Source organism: Electrophorus electricus, chromosome 15, assembly GCF_041902795.1.
Source record: "Electrophorus electricus isolate QZ-2024a chromosome 15, ASM4190279v1, whole genome shotgun sequence".
Classification (NCBI taxonomy): domain Eukaryota; kingdom Metazoa; phylum Chordata; class Actinopteri; order Gymnotiformes; family Gymnotidae; genus Electrophorus; species Electrophorus electricus.
In genome coordinates, this window is record NC_137511.1 from 26,041,013 (window position 1) to 26,065,000 (window position 23,988).

Genomic DNA, 23,988 nt, shown 5'->3' on the forward strand with positions numbered 1-23,988 from the left:
TCCCCAGACCTGTCCTGGCTCATTGCGTTCCGTGTCAGGAGCAGGTGAAGAATGCTCTCCCGTTGTTTGGAATGTTTGGAGTATCTCCAACAAAGTCCAGTCCTGGTCCGTATCTGGGAACGCCGCTGGAGTTCTGAGTGGTTCGGGGACACACTGTCTAACTCTGGTGGACACACCTGACCTGGAACCCTTACGCCCACAACTCTTGTAAACCCTTATGTAAATGTTTCTAGAAAGGCAGTCCGAAAGGTGCGTGAGAGACACAGAGAAAGACATTCTGAACACATTTTGAGATTTTCCAGATTTAGTCTCTGCTCTCCAAAGTCTAGTAACTTTACTCACTTAATAGCCCTGAAACACCTCTACTGGGTTTATTGTGGGTTTATTGTGGGTTTCATTTCATGCTTTTATCCTCCCATTGTTTTTGTTCTCTCTCTCTCTCTCTCACTCACTGAATAAAATAAATTTATTCAGACTATTATAATTTCCCTTTTCACTCAACCCAGGACCTCAGCACAAGGGCAAACAGTAACCTGGAGGTTGCCATAGCAAAGGCATGTGGGTGTGTGTGTGTGTGCGCGTGTGGGTGTGGGTGTGTGTGTTCTTTGTCCTCTCTAACCCAGAGCGTTTAAACTCAGCCACCCTTCCCCCAATCTCCATGACAACAATTCTGCCCCTCCTCATTTGCACTTACACACGAATAACACACACACACGCACCACACCCAGTTACACATGCCCATGCACACATATACACAAACCCACACCACACCCAATTACTTACACACACACACACACACACACCCCCATGCAGCTGTACAGCCTCCATTTTCTTTAAATGCGCGTGCGCACGCATGTGCACACACACCACCTCACACAGACGCTTTCCTCTGGTAAGCCCCCCGAGGAGAGCCCAGGAGGACTTCCCCCTCTCCCGGCCCCACAAACTCCACGCCAGAACACAGCGGTGACGAAAGAAACAAAGGAACACACCCTGAAACATCCGAGCTTGCTCGGTTGTTGGGGTCACGACCCCTTCTGCAGGGTGACCCTGTAGAGCAGCCCGAGGTTTTGCCTCTGACCCATCACCTGCAGGGACGCCCTCAGAAGGACGGCCGGAGAAACGGAGCGAGACGCACGCGCGGCCCTGTTTCTCTCCCCGCGTCTCGTCCTCGGGGACATGAGACAGGGGTGAGAGACTGACTGAAAGCCGGATGTGAGAGGATGTGAGAAAAAGATGCTAGCGTTGGAGTCTGTGCATTCTCCGCTCGCACGCGCTTCTTTTTGTTGGACTAGTGTGTAATCTCACAGACCACAGGTTGTGGCAGGTCAGACAGCAGTATCAACATTGCTGGGGAGGGAGAGAGGGAGAGAGAGGGGGTGGAGAGAGAGAGAGGGAGAGAGAGAGAGGGGGTGGAGAGAGAGAGAGGGAGGGAGAGAGAGAGAGGGAGGGGGTGGTGGGGGATTTGGGGGGCGTAGACTCCTGTGTGGAACTCTGGCGGAGGTCTATTTCTGTCTCCTTTGTTTCATGTCATTTTGAAAGGAAAGAGGATAGCAGGGTGTGTGTGTGTGTGTGCGTGTGTGTGTGTGACAGATAGAGAGAGAGAGAGTCTCCCTGCTTCCTCTGACACACTATAGCCAACATTGTAGACTTGTATCCATTGTAGTGCGTTCGTGCATGTCTTTGTGAGTGTGTGTGTGTGTGTGTCTGGCTTTTGTTCCGCTGTCATCCACTGAACTGTGGTAGCCTTATCTCCCTCGTAGTAATGTGAACACAGAAGAGTTCAGCCGCTGTAGAGCGGAGGTGCGTGCGTGTGCGTGCGTGTGTGTGCTCAGGGCTTGGCTGGAAGCCATAGTGCTTTGTCCCCATTTAAGACTCAGTGACTGAAATAACTCCAGTTTCTGTAGTGCAGGAAACTCACACTCACACACACAGAGTGTAAAGGTATTAGTAATTATACATTGCACTGCCACAAATGGATGCACACTTATAATCACACAATAAGAGTCACAACATCAAAACTGTGTAAAGGCCGTTTCGTAGCGCAGGTCCATGTAATGATCTTGAGTGTGTTTGGTTTGTCTTCCCACTGTACTAGAAAGACCTGCTGTACCTACGACTGGTCTACGTCCATCTGCTCTACATTTGTAAATGTAACTGTAAGCTGCAGTCTAGGCATCTGCACATCCTACATCTGCGGTGACTGGCCAACGGGTGTGGAATGTCCATTTGATGGACAGCCTGCTAAGAACCTCCTGCTGTTCTGGAAAACAGTATGTGTTCCAGATTTTCCGAGGCTGTCCCGGAGCTCTCCTCAGGCAGTGTCATGATGTCTGAGGGACGGTTTGGACACAAGCCCTGTCACTGCAGCGGATCGCTGTCTAAGCTGTCTGGACAAGCAGGTTAACTTTGTGAGCACAGTTTACCTCTGTGTACTGCACAGAGTGAGCACAGTCTACCTCTGTGTATGATGGTGTGAGCACAGTCTACCTCTGTGTATGATGGTGTGAGCACAGTCTGCCTCTGTGTATGACGGCGTGAGCACAGTCTGCCTCTGTGTATGACGGCGTGAGCACAGTCTGCCTCTGTGTATGACGGCATGAGCACAGTCTGCCTCTGTGTATGGCATTTTTATCTATAGGTGGGCATGGGTCTTATTTGAAACTGGGATGATACCAGTTGTCTTTCTCCCTATCTGTTTGTGCGCTCCAGTCTCTGCTCTTCCTGGCCTGTGTTGCGGCGGCTGGACTGGGCCTTACCCTCCTGGCTCTGGCTGTCTACCTAAGCTGTCTCTGCTGCTGCCGCACAGAGGATGAGGAGGACGAGACGAAGAAACCCAACTCCTGCTGTGTCACCTGGACTGCTGTTACTGCTGGACTTCTGTGCTGGTGAGTGTGTGTGTGTGTATGTGTGTGTGTGTGTGTGTGTGTGTGTGCGTGGGGGTGGATATAAACATGTGGACCAAATTTGTATTTTTTTAAATTGTATATGTGTATATTTTTTGGAAGCAAGAAAAGGATGAATGAGTAATTATACTAATAAATCTACAGTAAAATGAAATAATTGCTTGCATATTATCATTCACCTCAGTGGTGAAATGTAGCTTGTGCATGTGACCAAAGATCTAAATATCTTGCCGTGTAGTAAATCTACATAACCTGGGCATGGCTTTGTCTCTGGTGTATAATCCAGCATCCACACACACCACAGGGTTGAGTAAGGAACTACTGAGGTAAGAAGACACATTACACAGGCCAAGTGTCACACCGCGCTAGAGAGGTCAATTTCCCAAGGACCGAAACCATCGAGTCGCCTCGGTAACAACGACACACACAGCACAGCGTGTTCCATTCACAAACACCTTTAATCCAATCAGACGCCCGCGTGTGTTTTCACATGACCGACGGCGGCAGCCCCGAGTCCGACATGCAGCGCGGAATTGTAGGAATGATGGATTTATTTCCCAAGGTTCCCTACAAATGAAGGCTTTGTGTGGCCTGGATCACAGGTGGAACCGAGCCCTGATAAACAAGGAAAAATTCAGATAGAGATGGAATCTTCCTGGAAGAAGTGTAATCCTGGGAGTGACGGTGTAATCCTTACGCCCTTGCCCAGAGAGACTTACAAAACTGCTCTAGTTGTTTACTGAATGTGTCCTTAGCTAGCAGAAATATGTTAGACTCCATAAACACCCTTAACTGTGACTGGCAAACCTGGAATGAGAGCTACAACACGACACACAATGCACTACTACACACGACACGCAACACGGCGCAAAACACACAACACAATTTTAGCACGATACCTAAGCATGACGGGTGCAGTGCAAATGTAAATATTCAGCTGACGTTTGAATAAAGAAAATGACCACTGTTCAGCCAGTTGAAGTTATACCAACCGGCTGTCAGGACAGAGACGAGTCTTGATGCACGTATTCTATGAATCTTGACAGGTGGCGGGTCAAACTGCCCCGTACTTGGGGATCAAGGGCTGGAGGGGTTTTGACCTTTGCCCTCCGGTAGGAGGGGGCAGACAGGCAAGCATCAATGTTTTAAACCTGACACCAGCAGTCACAGGAAACCGCACTGGTATTTCCTTCCTCGTTCAAACAAACATAGTAAATCTAACGTCGGGTTACGCTTTGCGATACGCACGTGTACTTTGATAACCAGCTTTGTCTGCAGCCTCTAACCCAAACACCACACTGGGTCACATGACGAGCCAGCACAGCCTCACACAGGTTCAAACACAGCTAGCGGTAGAGAAACCTCACGCAGCTCAAGACGACTTCTTATCCAAATATTTTGTTCCACCTTAAATGAGGAAGCGGTACATGTCCAGTATTTCAGCACCATTTAATGTGGAACGAAATTCAAATACTAAGCCCATGACCTCAGACCAACCTGAGGTACTTCCTCGTGTCTGTCTGCCTCTCCTAGGTAACGTGAGGCGCGCATGTTTTGGGGCGTGGTTGAGGTTAAGGTTGGGTAGTGTACTATCTCTAGTCACCCTACAAATGAGCCAAAGTCAGTGAGAATTGTGAGATTAAAAGAGTACCAGAAACTTTAGTGGATTAAATCCAGAATCTTGATCATCTTCATTTGATCAGTTTTGGACTTCAGAGGAGCAGGAAGTGACAGTCTCTCTCTCTCTCTCACACACACACACACACACACTCTCACACTTACACTCTCTCTCTCACCCACACTCGCACTCTCTCACACACACACACACCTAAATTATATTAAGAGGTGTGTGTGTGTGTTAATCACATGACAGTCTTGTGCTGAAGGCTGTGTTTATTAAGTTCAGCTGGTGTCTGAGCTCCTCTTGGAGACAGGCTACGTCCCGCTGCGGTTTCTTTTCATCACGTGACCTCCTGCTTCCCACCACAGCTTCTCCCCTGACGACAGGCCAGACAAAGGTTTGAGTCGCAGCTGGGACACGTGTCGTCACGGCCTGGAGGTCTCTCGGGATACGCGGCAGTTACAAACTTTTGGAATTATGGAAGCGTTGTGGTCCAGGGCTCCTCACCAGTGCCTGTGGTGGAGTGGGACGCTATCCTTACCAATGCCCAAAGAAATTAAAATCTATGGAGGCCAGTGTGGGTTTACATCTAAAGAGAAAGAGGTTTTGTGGTTGGTTTAGCCATGAGATGGGAGGGGACCAGGATGAGAGACCCCTGCTGAGTCTTCCAGAGGTGTCGGCGGTTTAATTCAGCCAAACGCCGATGAATGGAGTTTCCAGTCCGACGACCTCACGAAGAGGTCGCAAGGTCGCGCGGTCTGTGAAGTAAGTGGGCCGGACCCTGTGTGAAACTCCAGTGGTTTAGCACGCGATGTCTGACGTCTTAAACTGAGTGTAGTTACAGTTATGTATAGAATCATAAAACCCAACTTTGGAAGTATGTGAAGTGTGGATGTGCGCAGGCAGGAGGCATCCACAGGACACGGGTCACTGAGGGCAAAGTTGACCAGGCCTGTGGTGTGGGCAGTACTGGAGTAGTATGTAAATTATGTTCATTTCACCATTGTGCTACTTGCTCTTTTTTTGGATGCATTCAAAAACAAACAAACAAAAAAAAAAACTTTTTTTCCTTTCGTCTGGTTTTCTTTGGTATTTTCTCATGCCTGGTGTGTGTGTGTATGTGTGTGTGTGTGTGTAACATGACTGAGGTAAGCCCTCAGAGAATGTAGGGACAGCTTTGAGGAAAGTTTCAATACTGTAGGGTGTTTTAAATCCTACACTACAGTGACGTTCCAAACTTTGCTCTGATGTATAAAAACAGCGATCCTTGATAACGTAGATTGGCAAGGTCATCGGGTCTTTGGAAAACAGGGAATGCAAGTTTGGGAAAGTAAGAATAGTGTTCAAATAGAGTTACACTTCGAGATCTTTCTCTGTGCACTGGAAAAACAAGTGTGTTTGTAACAGTGCTTTTTTTTATGTCATGATGGGCTCACCAGAAATGTGAAATTATTCTGAAGACGGAAGTTCCTTGTTCTGAAAAGCGTGCAGGCCCGTCTATAACGGGAGAAACGGGTAAGAAACGACCTTTACGATATACGGCTTTGTTCAGACAACAACGTGCCCCCTGAGAGCCGTGCGTTGACTACTAATGACCGTGGCCCGGACTGGACCGTGATCACCACTGACCCGAACACCGACCACAGCAGTGCAGATCAGAGAGCTGGAGTCGACACGGGCCACGTCGGCCGTGATGAATCGAGATGATATAACGGGGGCTTTTTCGCGATTCCTTTGTGGTGTAAACGGCATTTCTAAATCAGTGCGTGGCGCGTCGGCGCAGAGAGGAGCAGGAATTTTGGCTGCGTCTTTATTGCCCTTGGACTTTTTACCGGCGTGGGGCACCGAACCGAGGGGGCGAAGTGTCGTCCTGGAACGCGTACGGGACTCTCTCTCCTGCCTCCGCTGGCCCTCTGACATTTTCTGTGGAGCTGGAGTTGTTTGCCGACACATGCGCAACGCGGCGGTGTCGCTCTGTGGCTGTTGCCATGGTCGCTCGGTTCTCTCTCTCATTCCAAACGGCCTGTCGGAGACGCTGAGGAAATACCAGAGAATGGAAAAAAGAAAAATGTTCATCCTTTTCATTCACCTTCTTTGTAGCAGGAGGGACTCTGTAGTGACAGGAGCCGAACCAGGTGTGTTAGAAAAGCAGAAACACACCAAACACTAAAGGCTGCTGTGTGGGGGACAGACTAAACACTAAAGGCTGCTGTGTGGGGGACGGGCACCAAACACTAAAGGCTGCTGTGTGGGGGACGGGCACCAAACACTAAAGGCTGCTGTGTGGGGGACGGGCACCAAACACTAAAGGCTGCTGTGTGGGGGACGGGCACCAAACACTAAAGGCTGCTGTGTGGGGGACGGGCACCAAACACTAAAGGCTGCTGTGTGGGGGACGGGCACCAAACACTAAAGGCTGCTGTGTGGGGGACGGGCACCAAACACTGGTGGTGTGCTTGGTCCAGGGAACCTTAAAACAATACAGGACAGACATACTGTGAAGACCAGTCCTGACCATGAGGACCAGTCCTGACCATGAGGACCTGCAGCTGGGCCTCTCAAGGCATTCAAATCCAGCTACTCGCAGACCAGGCGGCACTCTGCGTCCTCTATAAGGGAACTGGAGAGCCTCAGAAGTGTTTCAAAGATAGACCCGTCCAACACTAGCCAACACTAGCTAACACTAATACTAACACTAGCTAACACTAATACTAACACTAATACTAACACTAGCTAACACTAATACTAACACTAATACTAACACTAGCTAACACTAATACTAACACTAGCTAACACTAATACTAACACTAATACTAACACTATCTAACACTAATACTAACACTAGCTAACACTAATACTAACACTAGCTAACACTAATAATCACTCTCTCCTTCCCTTTTGAATTTGGATCACGGTACACGGTACACGGTGACATGTACCGTGATCCTACAGCTGCTGCCTCTGACATGAAAGAGAATCAGAGCTAAAATCGCCTCTTTTCACTGCAGTGTAAATGTACCGTAAGAGTTTCACCCAAACACACAACAAAAAAAGGCCCATAGGAGGTCTTCTGTTCACCATCACTGCCACACTCTCTCCATCTCACTCTCTCTCTCTCTCTCTCTCTCTCTCCTCCCCCCCTCTCAGTATGTAGTACTCCTGGAGGCTATTTTTACTAATGAAAACACTTTACTGTCATCACTGGAATAATTGCAACCTCTGTTCTGGATCAGTCTTGTTCCTTTTCTTCAACTGGGTAACATCTGAGCTTTAGACAGGAAATAGCTGGCAAGCTGTGGGGGTGTGTACCATGCGTGGTGTTTTGAAGTATACTTTTTATCACAGTTCTCTGTAGTGCCTCTGGTGACATACAGTACTTGCTCAATCTACTGATATACTGAGATAATCTTAGTAACACACACACAATCTTACTAAAACACAGTCTTACTAATACACTGCAGATCTACACACCAGTGCATTTTGACTGACTTCTACTGATCGATTGAAAGCCACCACTTTGTACTTCAATGTAAAGGAGGTCTGTGTTTGTACCCTCAGCAGGTCTGTGCTTTTGACCCTCAGTAGGTTTGTGTTTGTACCCTCAGTAGGTCGGTGCTTTGATCCTCAGGAGGTCTGTGTAATTTTTCCCAGCCATCTAAACATTTCAAGCTGTCATATGTCTACATTTCCACACACCAAACACCTTTAACGCTACAAGCCTACTGCAGGGTCCAAGAATGGCATTTGCCTAAATGCGCCCGGAATATTCCCCTAATACTGGGAATAGTGGACACTGTAGGGTGAATAAGCGCTATTCTTCCTGGGTATTGCGTGCGTTTACACTGTGCTGTGGTGGTCAGGAGCACTGGACGGAATGAGGACGTGAGAGTAGAAGATGATCTCATCATCTTTATGAAACACTTCCTGTTTGCCTGCCCGCGAGGATTTCTGGTACACACGAGATCATTTCTTCAGTTTCTCCCTAGGGTTCAATAAAGTACATCAATCTGGTTTTTCCGATCACAGAAGCTGTAGATAACAAAGATTTGGTCAGATTTCTCATTGTTCTGATGTTTATATATATACACACACACACACACACACAGTTCTGTGATTGGAAGAAAAGGACCGTCAGTTCTTTGTTTTGCCCCTGGCCGGGAGCGCATGCCTTTTCGAAAACAAGTAAACACTTGCTAAGACCAAACAAGATCAAGCAAGACGGCCTTTTACAGACAGAATATCCGGTCTCTCCAGCGAGACGGCCTTTTACAGACAGAATATCCGGTCTCTCCAGCGAGACGGCCTTTTACAGACAGAATATCCGGTCTCTCCAGCGAGACGGCCTTTTACAGATGGCAGCCTGCTCCTCCAGAATCCCAGTTTGATGCTGGGAGCAGGTATCACTGCACCTAATGGACAGCAGATTCAGTTAAAGAGCTGAAAGGGGTTTTTTTTCTGGAGGGAGAGTCAGACCACAGATGAGAGTCTCCAGAGAGTGTTTAGTGCAGAGAGGATGATGGGTAATAGGAGTGCTTGTTAGCAGAGCAGAGTTGGTGTGCTGTTTACATTCTGTGTCTACATCCCTGTTTTTCTTGAGCTTCTCTGTGAATACTTACATGAGGAAGAACAACCCCAGATGTAAACAACTGCAAATGTAAACAGCCCGGATGTAAACAATCCCGGATGTAAACGACCCCAGATGTAAACAACTCTGTTGTATTCTTCTCTTATTTTTGGAATAAATGACACATTTTAACTGCCATGCTTTAGGTCTGTTGCATGTCACAGGCAAAAATATGATCATGTATTACATTTCATAAAACAGTTCAGTCGGTGTATCATGCCATAAATTTCTCTGGCACACAGAACCAATAAGAATTCAAACATACAAGTTAGTGTCCTCTAGTCTTTAACATGACAAATGTTCAGTCTTCATGGAAAACACATCACTGGAACAGGAAAAGCATTTTCTCTCTGGTATCTCTGGGATGCATTTCTTTTGCTTGAATTCTCATTAAATGTACATATTATTTGTTGATGTCAGTGTATCGATGCAAAGTTGTAATGAAACACAACTTTGTTCCATTATTTCATTTATTTCTTAGCCTAGCTGCTAGTGGATAAACATGAGCCTAGCTTAGCCTAGCTGCTAGTGGATAAACATGAGCCTAGCTTAGCCTAGCTGCTAGTGGATAAACATGAGCCTAGCTTAGCCTAGCTGCTAGTGGATAAACATGAGCCTAGCTTAGCCTAGCTGCTAGTGGATAAACATGAGCCTAGCTTAGCCTAGCTGCTAGTGGATAAACATGAGCCTAGCTTAGCCTAGCTGCTAGTGGATAAACATGAGCCTAGCTTAGCCTAGCTGCTAGTGGATAAACATGAGCCTCGCTTAGCCTAGCTGCTAGTGGATAAACATGAGCCTCGCTTAGCCTAGCTGCTAGTGGATAAACATGAGCCTCGCTTAGCCTAGCTGCTAGTGGATAAACATGAGCCTAGCTTAGCCTAGCTGCTAGTGGATAAACATGAGCCTAGCTTAGCCTAGCTGCTAGTGGATAAACATGAGCCTAGCTTAGCCTAGCTGCTAGTGGATAAACATGAGCCTAGCTTAGCCTAGCTGCTAGTGGATAAACATGAGCCTAGCTTAGCCTAGCTGCTAGTGGATAAACATGAGCCTAGCTTAGCCTAGCTGCTAGTGGTATTTGCGTGATTTTTTCCAGCCACAGATTAAAGTTTATTAAAGGTCATGTGTTCTCAGGTGTACGGATGCACCTGTAGTGTGAGTACGGTGATGATGGTAGCAGTGGTGGCTCAGTGGTGAAGGTCCTGGACCTGTAACCAGAAGGTTGCGAGTGTTGGGTCCCTGAACAAATCCCTTAACCCTCAATTACTCAAGTTGTGTTCAGTCAGAACTGTAAATCACTTTGGATAAAAGTGTCAGATAGATGAAGATCTAAACCATCACCTTGTTCCTCTCTGCTTTGCAGTGTTGCAGTCGGAGTGGGTTTCTATGGCAACAGTGAGACCAATGATGGCGTGTACCAACTGACCTACTCCTTGTATAATGCCAATCACACACTGGCAGGTGTGGAGAACTTGGTGAGTGGATACTATTGCAGCCAACGTCCCACGTAGAGTTCCTCCAGTCCATAACGCAGGAACCCTAACCCTAACCCACTACACACTACTCTCACACACTACCCTCAGACACTACACTACTCTCACACACTACCCACTACACACTACTCTCACACACTACCCTCAGACACTACACACTACTCTCACACACTACCCACTACACACTACTCTCACACACTACCCACTACACACTACTCTCACACACTACCCTCAGACACTACACACTACTCTCACACACTACCCACTACACACTACTCTCACACACTACCCTCAGACACTACACACTACTCTCACACACTACCCTCAGACACTACACACTACTCTCACACACTACCCTCAGACACCACACACTACCCTCAGACACCACACACTACTCTCACACACTACCCTCAGACACCACACACTACTCTCATACACTACCCTCAGACACCACACACTACTCTCACACACTACCCTCAGACACTACACACTACCCTCAGACACCACACACTACTCTCACACACTACCCACTACACACTACTCTCACACACTACCCTCAGACACTACACACTACTCTCAAACAGTACCCACTACACACTACTCTCACACACTACCCTCAGACACTACACACTACTCTCAAACAGTACCCACTACACACTACTCTCACACACTACCCTCAGACACTACACACTACTCTCACACACTACCCTCAGACACCACACTACTCTCAAACAGTACCCACTACACACTACTCTCACACACTACCCTCAGACACTACACACTACTCTCAAACAGTACCCACTACACACTACTCTCACACACTACCCTCAGACACTACACACTACTCTCAAACAGTACCCACTACACACTACTCTCACACACTACCCTCAGACACTACACACTACTCTCAAACAGTACCCACTACACACTACTCTCACACACTACCCTCAGACACCACACTACTCTCACACACTACCCTCAGACACCACACTACTCTCACACACTACCCTCAGACACCACACTACTCTCACACACTACCCTCAGACACTACACACTACTCTCAAACAGTACCCACTACACACTACTCTCACACACTACCCTCAGACACTACACACTACTCTTACACACTACCCTCAGACACTACACACTACTCTCAAACAGTACCCACTACACACTACTCTCACACACTACCCTCAGACACCACACTACTCTCAAACAGTACCCACTACACACTACTCTCACACACTACCCTCAGACACTACACACTACTCTCACACACTACCCACTACACACTACTCTCACACACTACCTTCAGACACTACACACTACTCTCACACACTACCCTCAGACACTACACACTACTCTCACACACTACCCTCAGACACTACACACTACTCTCACACACTACCCTCAGACACTACACACTACTCTCACACACTACCCTCAGACACTACACACTACTCTCACACACTACCCTCAGACACTACACACTACTCTCACACACTACCCACTACACACTACTCTCACACACTACCCTCAGACACTACACACTACTCTCACACACTACCCACTACACACTACTTTCACACACTACCCTCAGACACTACACACTACTCTCACACAGTACCCACTACACACTACTCTCACACACTACCCTCAGACACTACACATGACTCTCACCTAACCCTCAGACACTACCCTGACAAAAAAGCATGACCACAAAAGTTCTTTTATATCTGTGCAGTTATGACGCCCCGTGCACTGAACAGAGAATCCTGTTTATCAATCTTTTCCCCTTCAGAGGTGATGGGAACACTAAGCCACCAGGCCTGCTTTGTCAGTTTAGGCACTAAACCGTCCGTATCCATCTCTGGCCAAGCACGATTAGGCAGTGTGCTGCTGACTCAGAGAGAGAGAGAGAGAGGGAGAGGGAGAGAGAGAGAGAGAGAGAGACAGAGAGAGAGGGAGAGAAAGAGAGAGAGAGAGAGATTCTGGATTCTGAGGATGCCATAGTCGAGGGAAACAGGGCAGTGATCGTGTGTGTGTGTGAATAAGTTGAGTGTATTTTTACTACATCAGTGACATAACAAGATCACGGTTATGGAAACTAGGCCTGTATTCATATTGCTGCAAAATCCCAACCATAACTATAACCTTAACCAAAGTCATACACACATCAGTAACACATCACACAACCATACACACACCGATCACACATGCACACATCAGTGCAGTGACGCATCCATATAATGCCTTATATTGGCACATCAGTATGCAGTAATATGTATCTAATATGTATTATATTTCAATTAATATTTATCTGTCAAAATATTATATCATATTATTAGATATATTATTAGATCATATGTATATATTATAATATGCATGCATTATTGTATATTAAATACTGTAATCAGTATTGATTGATTGTTTTTGCTTTGAGGGAATCAGTTTCATTAGTAGTATAAGGTATAGTGGTGTTATATTGCGTGGACTGATTCTGGCTCGTTGTTGGAACACACCCTAAAACCCTGCGCTGTGTCTGGTCACTACACAGTTCACTGGGGACGTTGGAACACACCCAGTCCCCTGCACTGTGTCTGGTCAGTACATGGGTCTGCGCGGTACCTATAAGGGCCCAGACTCCAGCCACACTGTGACCTTCCTTGTGGGTCAGAACGCTGCATAATTACAGCTCGTTGTCGAAGATTATTTTAAATTCACTCATGGTCTCTCAGAACAAAGTCGCCATTCACTCACTTAATGTGTTATTAGAAACAGTAGAATTACTAGATGAAGTCTGTCTTCAAGCATTTTTAACAAATAACCTGTTTTGTCTTATATCTGTACAAAACGTCCTTCACATTATTGATTTATTCGTTGTATTTGTGTGTCTGGATCAGTGAAGTCACACTCCTGGTGTAGGGTTGCTTTTAAACCAGCAGAGGAACAGATGCTCACGCCTGTAGTTTACACAGGGTAGTTTACATACCTGGGGTAGTTTACACATCTCCTGGGGTAGTTTACGCTTCTGAGCCCTGATGGCATACATGTGTGGGCTTTGCTTTTGGTTTGGTGGATAGCAGCTAGCAGGAGAAGGGGACTCATTTGTCATGAATGCAGATTAAAGCTTTACTAGCACCTTCGCCCCAAACCCTAAGCTTTCCACTGATCTGGGGTCTGCGTACAGTCTGGCCTCTGATTTCTTAGATCTGTTGTTTGGAGCTGAGGTCTACAGGACACACCAGAATGAATAACCTCTGCCTGTGGCTGAGGCATGAGGTGATGTCCTGAGACTTCACAATGAGGGCATTTCTAGACTCTAGAAGGCTCTTGGTGTTGAATACTAGTTCATGAAGTTCATGCACAGGCTCCTGAACTCTTTGCTGTGACACACGCTCATAGAGCGCTGAATGCCAGTGTATTTCCCTCCACTCTGTCATGCTGAAGGCCCCCAGGTGAGCGCTGAAATGTCTCCAGCATGAGACGACAGCAGTCTTGGCTTCTCTGCTCAGACTGAGTCAGTCTAACAGATAGCTTGTCCTCGGCAATTCACAGCACTGAAACAGACACTTTGCGATGTTTTTTTTCTTCCCGAGAGCACACTTTATCAGTAGTGTGTTGTAATGGCTCAGAAAGAGAGCAGCTCCTGCAGTGCATGCTGGAATGGATGATGTAGGCCATTGTCTGAGACTCAGATCCCTGCCTGCAGTTCACATCATTAGCCCTGAACTCTCCCACAGAGAGACTTGCCCCTTGCAAACTCTTCAGCTGTTCAAGACTCCCTGCTGCTTGAAAACATTTCAGACTTGCTCGGCATACAGATATTCTCTCACTCTCATGTCTGTTGGGCTTTTCTGTTGCGTTCTCTCTCTCTCTCTCTCTCTCTCTCTCTCTCTCTCTCTCTCTCTCTCTCTATCTTTGTTCTCTTGCCTTTTCTTTTCATTTTGTTTACAAACCCCGTAACTTCCTCATGGATGTGTGTGCCTGGAGTTGGAATAATAGAGCATGTTGGAGCATCTTTGCCTGACTGTGGCCACTGGTGCAGGTGAAGGTACTGGACCAGTAACCAGTAGGTTGCCAGTTCAAGTCCCACCACTGCCAGGTTTCCACTGTTGGGCCTCTGAACAAAACCCTTAACCCTCAATTACTCAAGTTGTGTTCAGTCAGAATTGTAATTTGCTTTGGATAAAAGCTTCAGTTTCCTGCCTGCAGGGTTGAACTGTGGGACTCGGTGATGATGATGATGGTGGTGACATCATTGTATACATCACTGTCAGGGCCAAAGTCAAGATGTCATTTACTTCCATGGCAGGCTGCACACGGCCCAATCTGCATGTGGTCAGTGAGCTCTGGTGTGCAAGATTGATGGATTTTCTCCAGTTGAATAAAAGGACTGAGTCCCTTGCGTTTGTACGACATGTTTGTGGGGAATGTTGGAAAGCATCTGGAATGTTCTGGAATTCTAGAATCCACACTGCATCATAGATGAGAGCAGCACATCCAGGTACTGAAGCCCCGCCCCGTTTTGGATCAAAACAGCCCCTCTAATTTGACTGGTGGTGAATAGAGATTCAGAGGTTTTATTTGCTAGCTAACTGAAGAACACCAATCTGATTTTCAGATGTTAGATACTATGACAAGTCAGATAAAAATGATCGTTGTACAGGAAAGAAAATGAAATAGTGGTTGATGGAGGCAGTCTGAATGGACACCCATCACCATTAATGCTTTTCTGCCATCTGTCACTTTATTTTGCTGTGTTGTGAGCTCGCCCCAGTGCTAACACTGACATGCTAACTAACAGAGAAACATATGGACTTAACAGATGTTAACTTATTCCAATGTCTGTCGCTCCACTACTTAACAGCTGCTTGTGTTCCCTTGTTTTGTACAAAATGTTGCATTATGGGTAAGGGTTATTTGTGCGGGTATGTGAGAGAAGGTTGGAGAAATCTGAAATCTCTTTGGAAGTTGCTGAAGGTTATCAACTTTTCTACCGACATCTCCATTTTAGTAAACCATTCTCAACCTGCACGGGAACGTTGGAAACTGTCAGGATTGAGTGTGTGTTTCATTTATTAAAATATGAGAACAGTCGTTAAAGATAACGCAGAGTATGTGCAGTAACTGCCATTGTGATGAATTATTTTCCCATAATGCATCATAATACACCATAATACACAATGGCAGAATTGTACCAAACCACTAAAACCTTTAACAACTGCCTTAAGGCGCAAATAGCACAGAAAAAGACACCAATAAAAGAACCCAAGAAAAATGGACATTTATGAACAAACAGATGAGTTGATCAGTTTTTGGATGTGTTTCATTTCAAATGATCTGTCTATAAACTTGGAGGTTTAAAGTACCGATGGCGCTTGGTGTGTAACTTCCAGAAACCGAATGAAGTATCAGCAGATTACTTTGAACATAAAGTAGATCAGATCTTCTCACTTCACTTGATTTTTTGCAAGCACATCAGTCTTCACACATATCAGAATATTTTTTCTACCTTGCTCTACCACAATATCTTCTCTATTTCCTCCCCTTCTGTTCTCCTACCTTCATTCCACATTCTGTCCATCCGTCCATCCGTCTGTCCGCCTGCCCGTCAGGACAGTTCTGAAATCCTCCTCGGTTTGAAAACACAACTTGCAAAATGAACCCTCATGTTCCAACAACGGTTTTCCTTTACGGTTTTTATGGTCCAGCGTCAGGAGAAAGCAATAAATCCATGTGAGTGGGATGTTCCCCTATCATGCGTGAGCTCTTCCGTTCAGATGTAATTACGGAGCCTTGACTACCATGGAAAGCAAAAACAAGCAGAGCATGGGTGCAGAATGGTGCAGGAGTTATGGAATGGCGCTCAGAGAAGACTGGATGTTCTCTGAGGTGTAGACGTCGTATATCTGCGGTGGCATGGCATCTGTAATGATGCAGGTTTTTTAGTCATTCTTACAGCCAATTCCTTTCCTTGACGTTTAGCAGCAGGTCAGTGTGGTGGCAGTGATGAAACAGTTTCCATCATTTTGACAAATGGGATTTTACTAAAGATACATTAATTCATTCTTTTATTAGAAACTGGATCATTCCAGTACTAAAATCTGATTGGCTGAGACATGTTCAAAGCCATTTTATGTAATTAATATACAGACATATGTTATGCCATAGCTTGCTTTTGTTTGTTAGAGGTCTTGCTTAACGAGTTTATTAATAATAATAAATTAAATGTTTGAGTGTTGGTGTGTTTTATCTTATACCGCACCTCCTTCCTTAATTGCTGTAATTTCCACTACTTTTGATTCGAACTGTTTTGAATCAAACTTTTCTTCTTTTCCTTTGGTTCTGCACTTCCTGTTGTTCAGTATTGCATATGTGCTCATTACCCCAAAAATTGTTTTAGTATTCAACATGCTATAAATCACACTGGCTCTCAGTCCTCAGGCTTTCATCAAGTTACGAAGTCAAACATGTCGTGTGCAGCCCATCATTGTCAGGCGTTTCCTTTTAACAGGTGACGGGCACTGTGGGTAGTATGCAAAGCGGGTTGAAGGCGCACCTGTCCCGATTGGACGAGATCTTTGCCACGCGACAGGACTTTGTGCAGACACTGCAGTTCACGCAGAAGATGTCAGACAACGTCGTCAAGCAGTTACTGGGGCTTCCTGACTGGCAGCAGACCAAAGTCAACCTCGCCACACTCGCGGAACGCGCTGCCTTCATCGAGTATTACAGGTAAACACCACGCTGCCTTCATCGAGTATTACAGGTAAACACCACGCTGCCTTCATCGAGTATTACAGGTAAACACCACGCTGCCTTCGAGTATTACAGGTAAACACCACACTGCCTTCGTCGAGTATTGCAGGTAAACACCGCGCTGCCTTCGTCGAGTATTGCAGGTAAACACCACGCTGCCTTCGTCGAGTATTGCAGGTAAACACCACGCTGCCTTCGTCGAGTATTGCAGGTAAACACCACGCTGCCTTCGTCGAGTATTGCAGGTAAACACCACGCTGCCTTCGTCGAGTATTGCAGGTAAACACCACGCTGCTTTCGTCGAGTATTGCAGGTAAACACCACGCTGCCTTCGTCCAGCATTACAGGTAAACACCACGCTGCCTTCGTCCAGCATTACAGGTAAACACCACAATCTTCACACAGTATTACACGTAAACACCACAGTCTTCATCCAGTATTGCAGGTAAACACCACAATCTTCATCCAGTATTACAGGTAAACACCACAAAGCCTTCATGCAGTATTACAGGTAAACACCATAAAGCCTTCATGCAGTATTACAGGTAAACACCACAAAGCCTTCATGCAGTATTACAGGTAAACAGGCAATCAAGATTTTCATTATACAACTGGAAACTGATGAGCTCAGTTTTTATGGAGCTTCAACGGTGCTGTGGATATTGTCAAGTATTGATTCTCCTCTCACACATCATGTGTTGAAACCTTTCCACGTGTGTCTGTAAATGGCCTGTGTGTTTGTGAATGAGAGCAAGATCTACACTTGCGTGTGTGTGTGTGTGTGAGGGTGATCGACTCCTTGGACTGATTTAAGAATATCCCCTCACATTAAATACCATTATATCTTGACAGTGAAGTCCTAATTCTACTAATGGTGCTATTTGCAGCATGAGCCATTAAGGAGTTTTTTACGCTGAGTTCAATGAGGTTTTGTGCACAGCGCCGACACCTGGTGTGTGGACGTCGAGACGGAGGAGCTTCACATTCTGTCAGACTGTGAATCAATCATGTTTTAACTAGTACCATGACATTACTGCTGTTGGGAGCGAGGTGTATTAGAGTGTGTGTGTGTGTGTGTGTGTGTGTGTGTAGGGGAGTGCTGAGGTAATCCTCTTAGTCCAGCTCTCAGTGTATGAAAAATTAAAGCCATAGATGCATCTAATATTAATCACCTTTACTTCCATGTGTAAACAGAGTATGAGAGGCCAGATATTCTGTTAGAAACACACACATAAGCACACTGCTTTCTCCATTTAGTAGTGTGAGTGTAAAGGCTGTCTGTAACTGTAGTTGTCTGTAACTGGTCTATAGATGTCTATAACTGTGCGTATTTGTCTGTAACTGCCTATAACTGTCCATAGTTTTCTGTAACTGTCTGTAGTTGTTTGTAACTATAGTTGTCTATAGACGTCTGTAGCTGTCTGTAGCTGTCTGTAGTTGTTTGTAACTATAGATGTCTGTAGCTGTCTGTAGTTGTCTGTAGCTGTCTGTAGTTGTTTGTAACTATAGTTGTCTATAGATGTCTGTAGCTGTCTGTAGTTGTCTGTAGCTGTCTGTAGTTGTTTGTAACTATAGTTGTCTATAGATGTCTGTAGCTGTCTGTAGTTGTCTGTAACTGTCTGTTGTTGTTTGTAACTATAGTTGTCTATAGATGTCTGTAGCTGTCTGTAGTTGTCTGTAACTGTCTGTAGTTATACCTGCACACATGCACCTGCACTGTCACAAATGACAGAGACTTTCACACGTCTCTTTGTACGTGGTTTGAGAAAGTTTTCTAAGTAATGTTTGTTTGTTTGTTTGTTTGTTTGTTTGAAGGTGGCTGACTTACATGCTTATACTGATCCTGGATCTGGTGGTCTGTCTGGCAGCATGTCTCGGTCTGGCCAAGCAGTCTCGCTGTCTCCTTACCACGTAATACACACACTACTGCACACAATAATACACACACTACTGTACGCTGCACTACTGTACACTATAATTCACACTAAACTACACTGCACACTACACTACTGTACACTACACTACTGTGCACAATAATACACACACTACTGTACGCTGCACTACTGTACACTATAATTCACACTAAACTACACTGCACACTACACTACTGTACACTACACTACTGCACACAATAATACACTACACTACTGTACTCAGTAATACTAAACTACACTGCACACTACACTACTGTACACTACACTACTGCACACAATAATACACACACTACTGTACGCTGCACTACTGTACACTATAATTCACACTAAACTACACTGCACACTACACTACTGTACACTACACTACTGTGCACAATAATACACACACTACTGTACGCTGCACTACTGTACACTATAATTCACACTAAACTACACTGCACACTACACTACTGTACACTACACTACTGTGCACAATAATACACTACACTACTGTACTCAATAATACTCACTAAACTACACTGCACACTACACTACTGTACACTACACTACTGTGCACAATAATACACACACTACACTACTGTACTCAGTAATACTCACTACACTACACTGCACACTACACTACTGTACACTACACTACTGTGCACAATAATACACTACACTACTGTACTCAGTAATACTGACTAAACTACACTGCACACTACACTACTGTACACTACACTACTGCACACAATAATACACACACTACTGTATGCTGCACTACTGTACACTATAATTCACACTAAACTACACTGCACACTACACTACTGTACACTACACTACTGTGCACAATAATACACACACTACACTACTGTACTCAGTAATACTAACCTACACTGCACACTACACTACTGTACACTACACTACTGTACTCAATAATACTACACTGTACACTACACTACTGTACTCAATAATACACACTAAACTACACTACTGCACACAATAATACACACACTACTGTACGCTGCACTACTGTACACTATAATTCACACTAAACTACACTGCACACTACACTACTGTACACTACACTACTGTGCACAATAATACACACACTACACTACTGTACTCAGTAATACTAACCTACACTGCACACTACACTACTGTACTCAATAATACTACATTGTACACTACACTACTGTACTCAATAATACACACTAAACTACACTACTGCACACAATAATACTCACACACTACACTGCACACTAAACTACTGTACACTACACTACTGTACTCAATAATACTCACACACTACACTGCACACTACACTACTGTACTCAATAATACACACTACACTGCACACTACACTACTCTACACTACTGTACTCAATAATACTCACACACTACGCTGCACACTACACTACTGTACACTACACTATTGTACTCAATAATACACACATGTAGAGGGGCGTGTCCTAATATAAAATTCATTGGACAAGGTATGACAAGTCATAATTAGAGACAAATTATACTTATGTGTGTGTGTGTGTGTGTGTGTGTTGCAGGATGATGGTGTTTGGTGTCCTAATCTTGATTCTGAGCTGGGCTTCTCTTGGAGCTGATCTAGCTACAGCTGTGGTAAGTTCCCCCAACACATGCGTCATGTGATCACGTGTTCCTGTGTGCGTGTGTGCATATATGTGCACGTGTAATCTTGATCACGTGTTCCTGTTCGTGTGTGTGCGTGTGCATATATGTGCACGTGTGCCATTGTGTGATCACGTGTTCCTGTGCATATGTGTGGATCTCAAACCTACACCCTGTAGCTCTGTAGGGTTGAGCATTCCAAATATCACACCTGCCTCCACTCTGTGTGTGTTAGACGTGTGTGAATCTGTGTGTGTTAGACATGTGTGTTAGATCTGTGGTCTTGTTTGAGGAGCCTGTCATTTAACAACAGCAGGATTTATCCTTTGTGTGTGAGTGTGTACTGTACTGAGAGTGTGTAGAGTGCTGTGAGTGTGTAGAGTGCTGTATGTACAGTACTGAGAGTGTGTAGAGTGCTGTATGTACAGTACTGAGAGTGTGTAGAGTGCTGTATGTACAGTACTGAGAGTGTGTAGAGTGCTGTATGTACAGTACTGAGAGTGTGTAGAGTGCTGTATGTACAGTACTGAGAGTGTGTAAAGTGCTGTGAGTGTGTAGAGTGCTGTGAGTGTGTAGAGTGCTGTATGTACAGTGCTGTGAGTGTGTAGAGTGCTGTGAGTGTGTAGAGTGCTGTGAGTGTGTAGAGTGCTGAGAGTGTGTAGAGTGCTGAGAGTGTGTAGAGTGCTGTATGTACAGTGCTGTGAGTGTGTAGAGTGCTGTGAGTGTGTAGAGTGCTGAGAGTGTGTAGAGTGCTGAGAGTGTGTAGAGTGCTGAGAGTGTGTAGAGTGCTGAGAGTGTGTAGAGTGCTGTATGTACAGTACTGTGAGTGTGTAGAGTGCTGTGAGTGTGTAGTGCTGTATGTACAGTGCTGAGAGTGTGTAGAGTGCTGAGAGTGTGTAGAGTGCTGTGAGTGTGTAGAGTGCTCCTGAGTGAGCGTGTGCGTGTTTGTGCAAGGGGCAGATGGTATTAACACAGTCCGGTCTTTTCTGAAAGTAACTTTAACTGTTTGTTCTCCAGGGCGTCAGCGATTTCTGTGTGTCTCCAGACAAATTCATCATGAACCAGACCAAAGACGTGATCAGCTACAGTGAGTACAGTCACTTTATATGTACTGTGTGTGTGTGTGTGTGTGTGTGTGTGTGTGTGTGTGTGTGTGTGTGTGTGAGAAAGGGTGGGTTTTAGAACTGTGCTGTAATAGCTATAATTATAAGCATTAAGGTACATGTGACAGGGTTATTGTAGTAGTTCTGTAGTGTCATCTGTGATTAATATCAGCTCTGTTGCCCAGGGTGACGGGCACTTGTACGTTTACGTTTGGCTGACTTGTTTATCAGTATGACCAAATGTGTGTTGATCCCTGGTAACCAAACCTCTGGTGTTAGTAGCACTGTGCTGTACCTGGCCCACCAGGTGAGCCACAGGAGGGGTGTGGTTAACAGCCGTTAAAGGGCGTGGTTACATCATTAACATTCGCCGCCTGTGTCTGACCTGTTATCTTCACGTGTCTCTCCTGTGTCTCTCTTTATAGATATCGTCCAGTATTATTTACTCTGCAGCCAGACGCTTTCCAACCCATTCCAGCAGGTACTAATGTTAAAATCACTCAGCTCTCTCTTCTATACCCTTTACTTCTCCCCCTGCCTTTCTACCGCTCTCTCTCTCTCTCTCTCTCTCTCTCTCTCCCTCCCCCCCACTCACTCTCTCTCTAGACTGGATGCCTGTATATGAACTACATTTCATTTGAGTAATGCTTTTATAGTTCGCAAACCGGTGCTAACAAGAACAGCTCAGACGTCCTTCCTGACGTCTCGGGTGTGGTTGCGTGTGTGTGAAAGTAGATAACTGTATGAATTCCCTTTTCCCTCACACTCGTCAGTCTACGCCTCACACTCGTCAGTCTACGCCTCACACTCGTCAGTCTACGCCTCACACTCGTCAGTCTACGCCTCTCACTCGTCAGTCTACGCCTCTCACTCGTCAGTCTACGCCTCACACTCGTCAGTCTACGCCTCTCACTCGTCAGTCTACGCCTCACACTCGTCAGTCTACGCCTCACACTCGTCAGTCTACGCCTCTCACTCGTCAGTCTACGCCTCTCACTCGTCAGTCTACGCCTCACACTCGTCAGTCTACGCCTCTCACTCGTCAGTCTACGCCTCACACTCGTCAGTCTACGCCTCTCACTCGTCAGTCTACGCCTCACACTCGTCAGTCTACGCCTCTCACTCGTCAGTCTACGCCTCACACTCGTCAGTCTACGCCTCACACTCGTCAGTCTACGCCTCTCACTCGTCAGTCTACGCCTCACACTCGTCAGTCTACGCCTCACACTCGTCAGTCTACGCCTCTCACTCGTCAGTCTACGCCTCACACTCGTCAGTCTACGCCTCACACTCGTCAGTCTACGCCTCTCACTCGTCAGTCTACGCCTCTCACTCGTCAGTCTACGCCTCACACTCGTCAGTCTACGCCTCTCACTCGTCAGTCTACGCCTCACACTCGTCAGTCTACGCCTCTCACTCGTCAGTCTACGCCTCACACTCGTCAGTCTACGCCTCTCACTCGTCAGTCTACGCCTCACACTCGTCAGTCTACGCCTCTCACTCGTCAGTCTACGCCTCACACTCGTCAGTCTACGCCTCTCACTCTGTTTTTCACTGTTTTCTCTCTTCTTCTTTCACTTTCTCGTCTGGCCTGGTAGGGTTTCAGCGCTGAGCTATAGTTACAGTACAAACATCCCCTCTGTTAGGCGCCTCTGTGTGACTCATCGGTCATTAGTCTCATTGAGATGAGACAAGCAGACTGTCAGATCAAAGTGGACTCATTTAAATCCACCTTCTTACTGACTGTGCTGCACTGTGCGAGACTTTCCTGTCAGTCAGAGATGTCCACGGTGCGTAACCCCAGTCTGAGAGGTGTGCGTAACCCCAGTCTGAGAGGTGTGCGTAACCCCAGTCTGAGAGGTGCACCCCACGTACACCCCTGCATGTTCTTCCCACATGGACTGACAAACTGGGGTCTGGAAGCTCCT

General features: G+C 45.9%; 1 protein-coding gene across 4 annotated transcripts in view; it reads left to right on the top strand.

Moving 5' to 3' along the window:
• The window catches only part of ttyh2 (tweety family member 2), a 37,804-nt gene that overhangs the window by 4,009 nt on the left and 9,807 nt on the right, over positions 1-23,988 (top strand). For all 4 annotated transcript variants that reach the window (XM_035533771.2, XM_035533773.2, XM_035533772.2 and 1 more), the window contains exons 2-8: positions 2,713-2,888; positions 10,512-10,623; positions 17,159-17,379; positions 19,219-19,314; positions 20,876-20,948; positions 21,975-22,044; positions 22,486-22,541. In XM_035533771.2, coding sequence (XP_035389664.1) covers positions 2,713-2,888; positions 10,512-10,623; positions 17,159-17,379; positions 19,219-19,314; positions 20,876-20,948; positions 21,975-22,044; positions 22,486-22,541 — 804 coding nt within the window. The remainder of the gene's footprint in view (positions 1-2,712; positions 2,889-10,511; positions 10,624-17,158; positions 17,380-19,218; positions 19,315-20,875; positions 20,949-21,974; positions 22,045-22,485; positions 22,542-23,988) is intronic.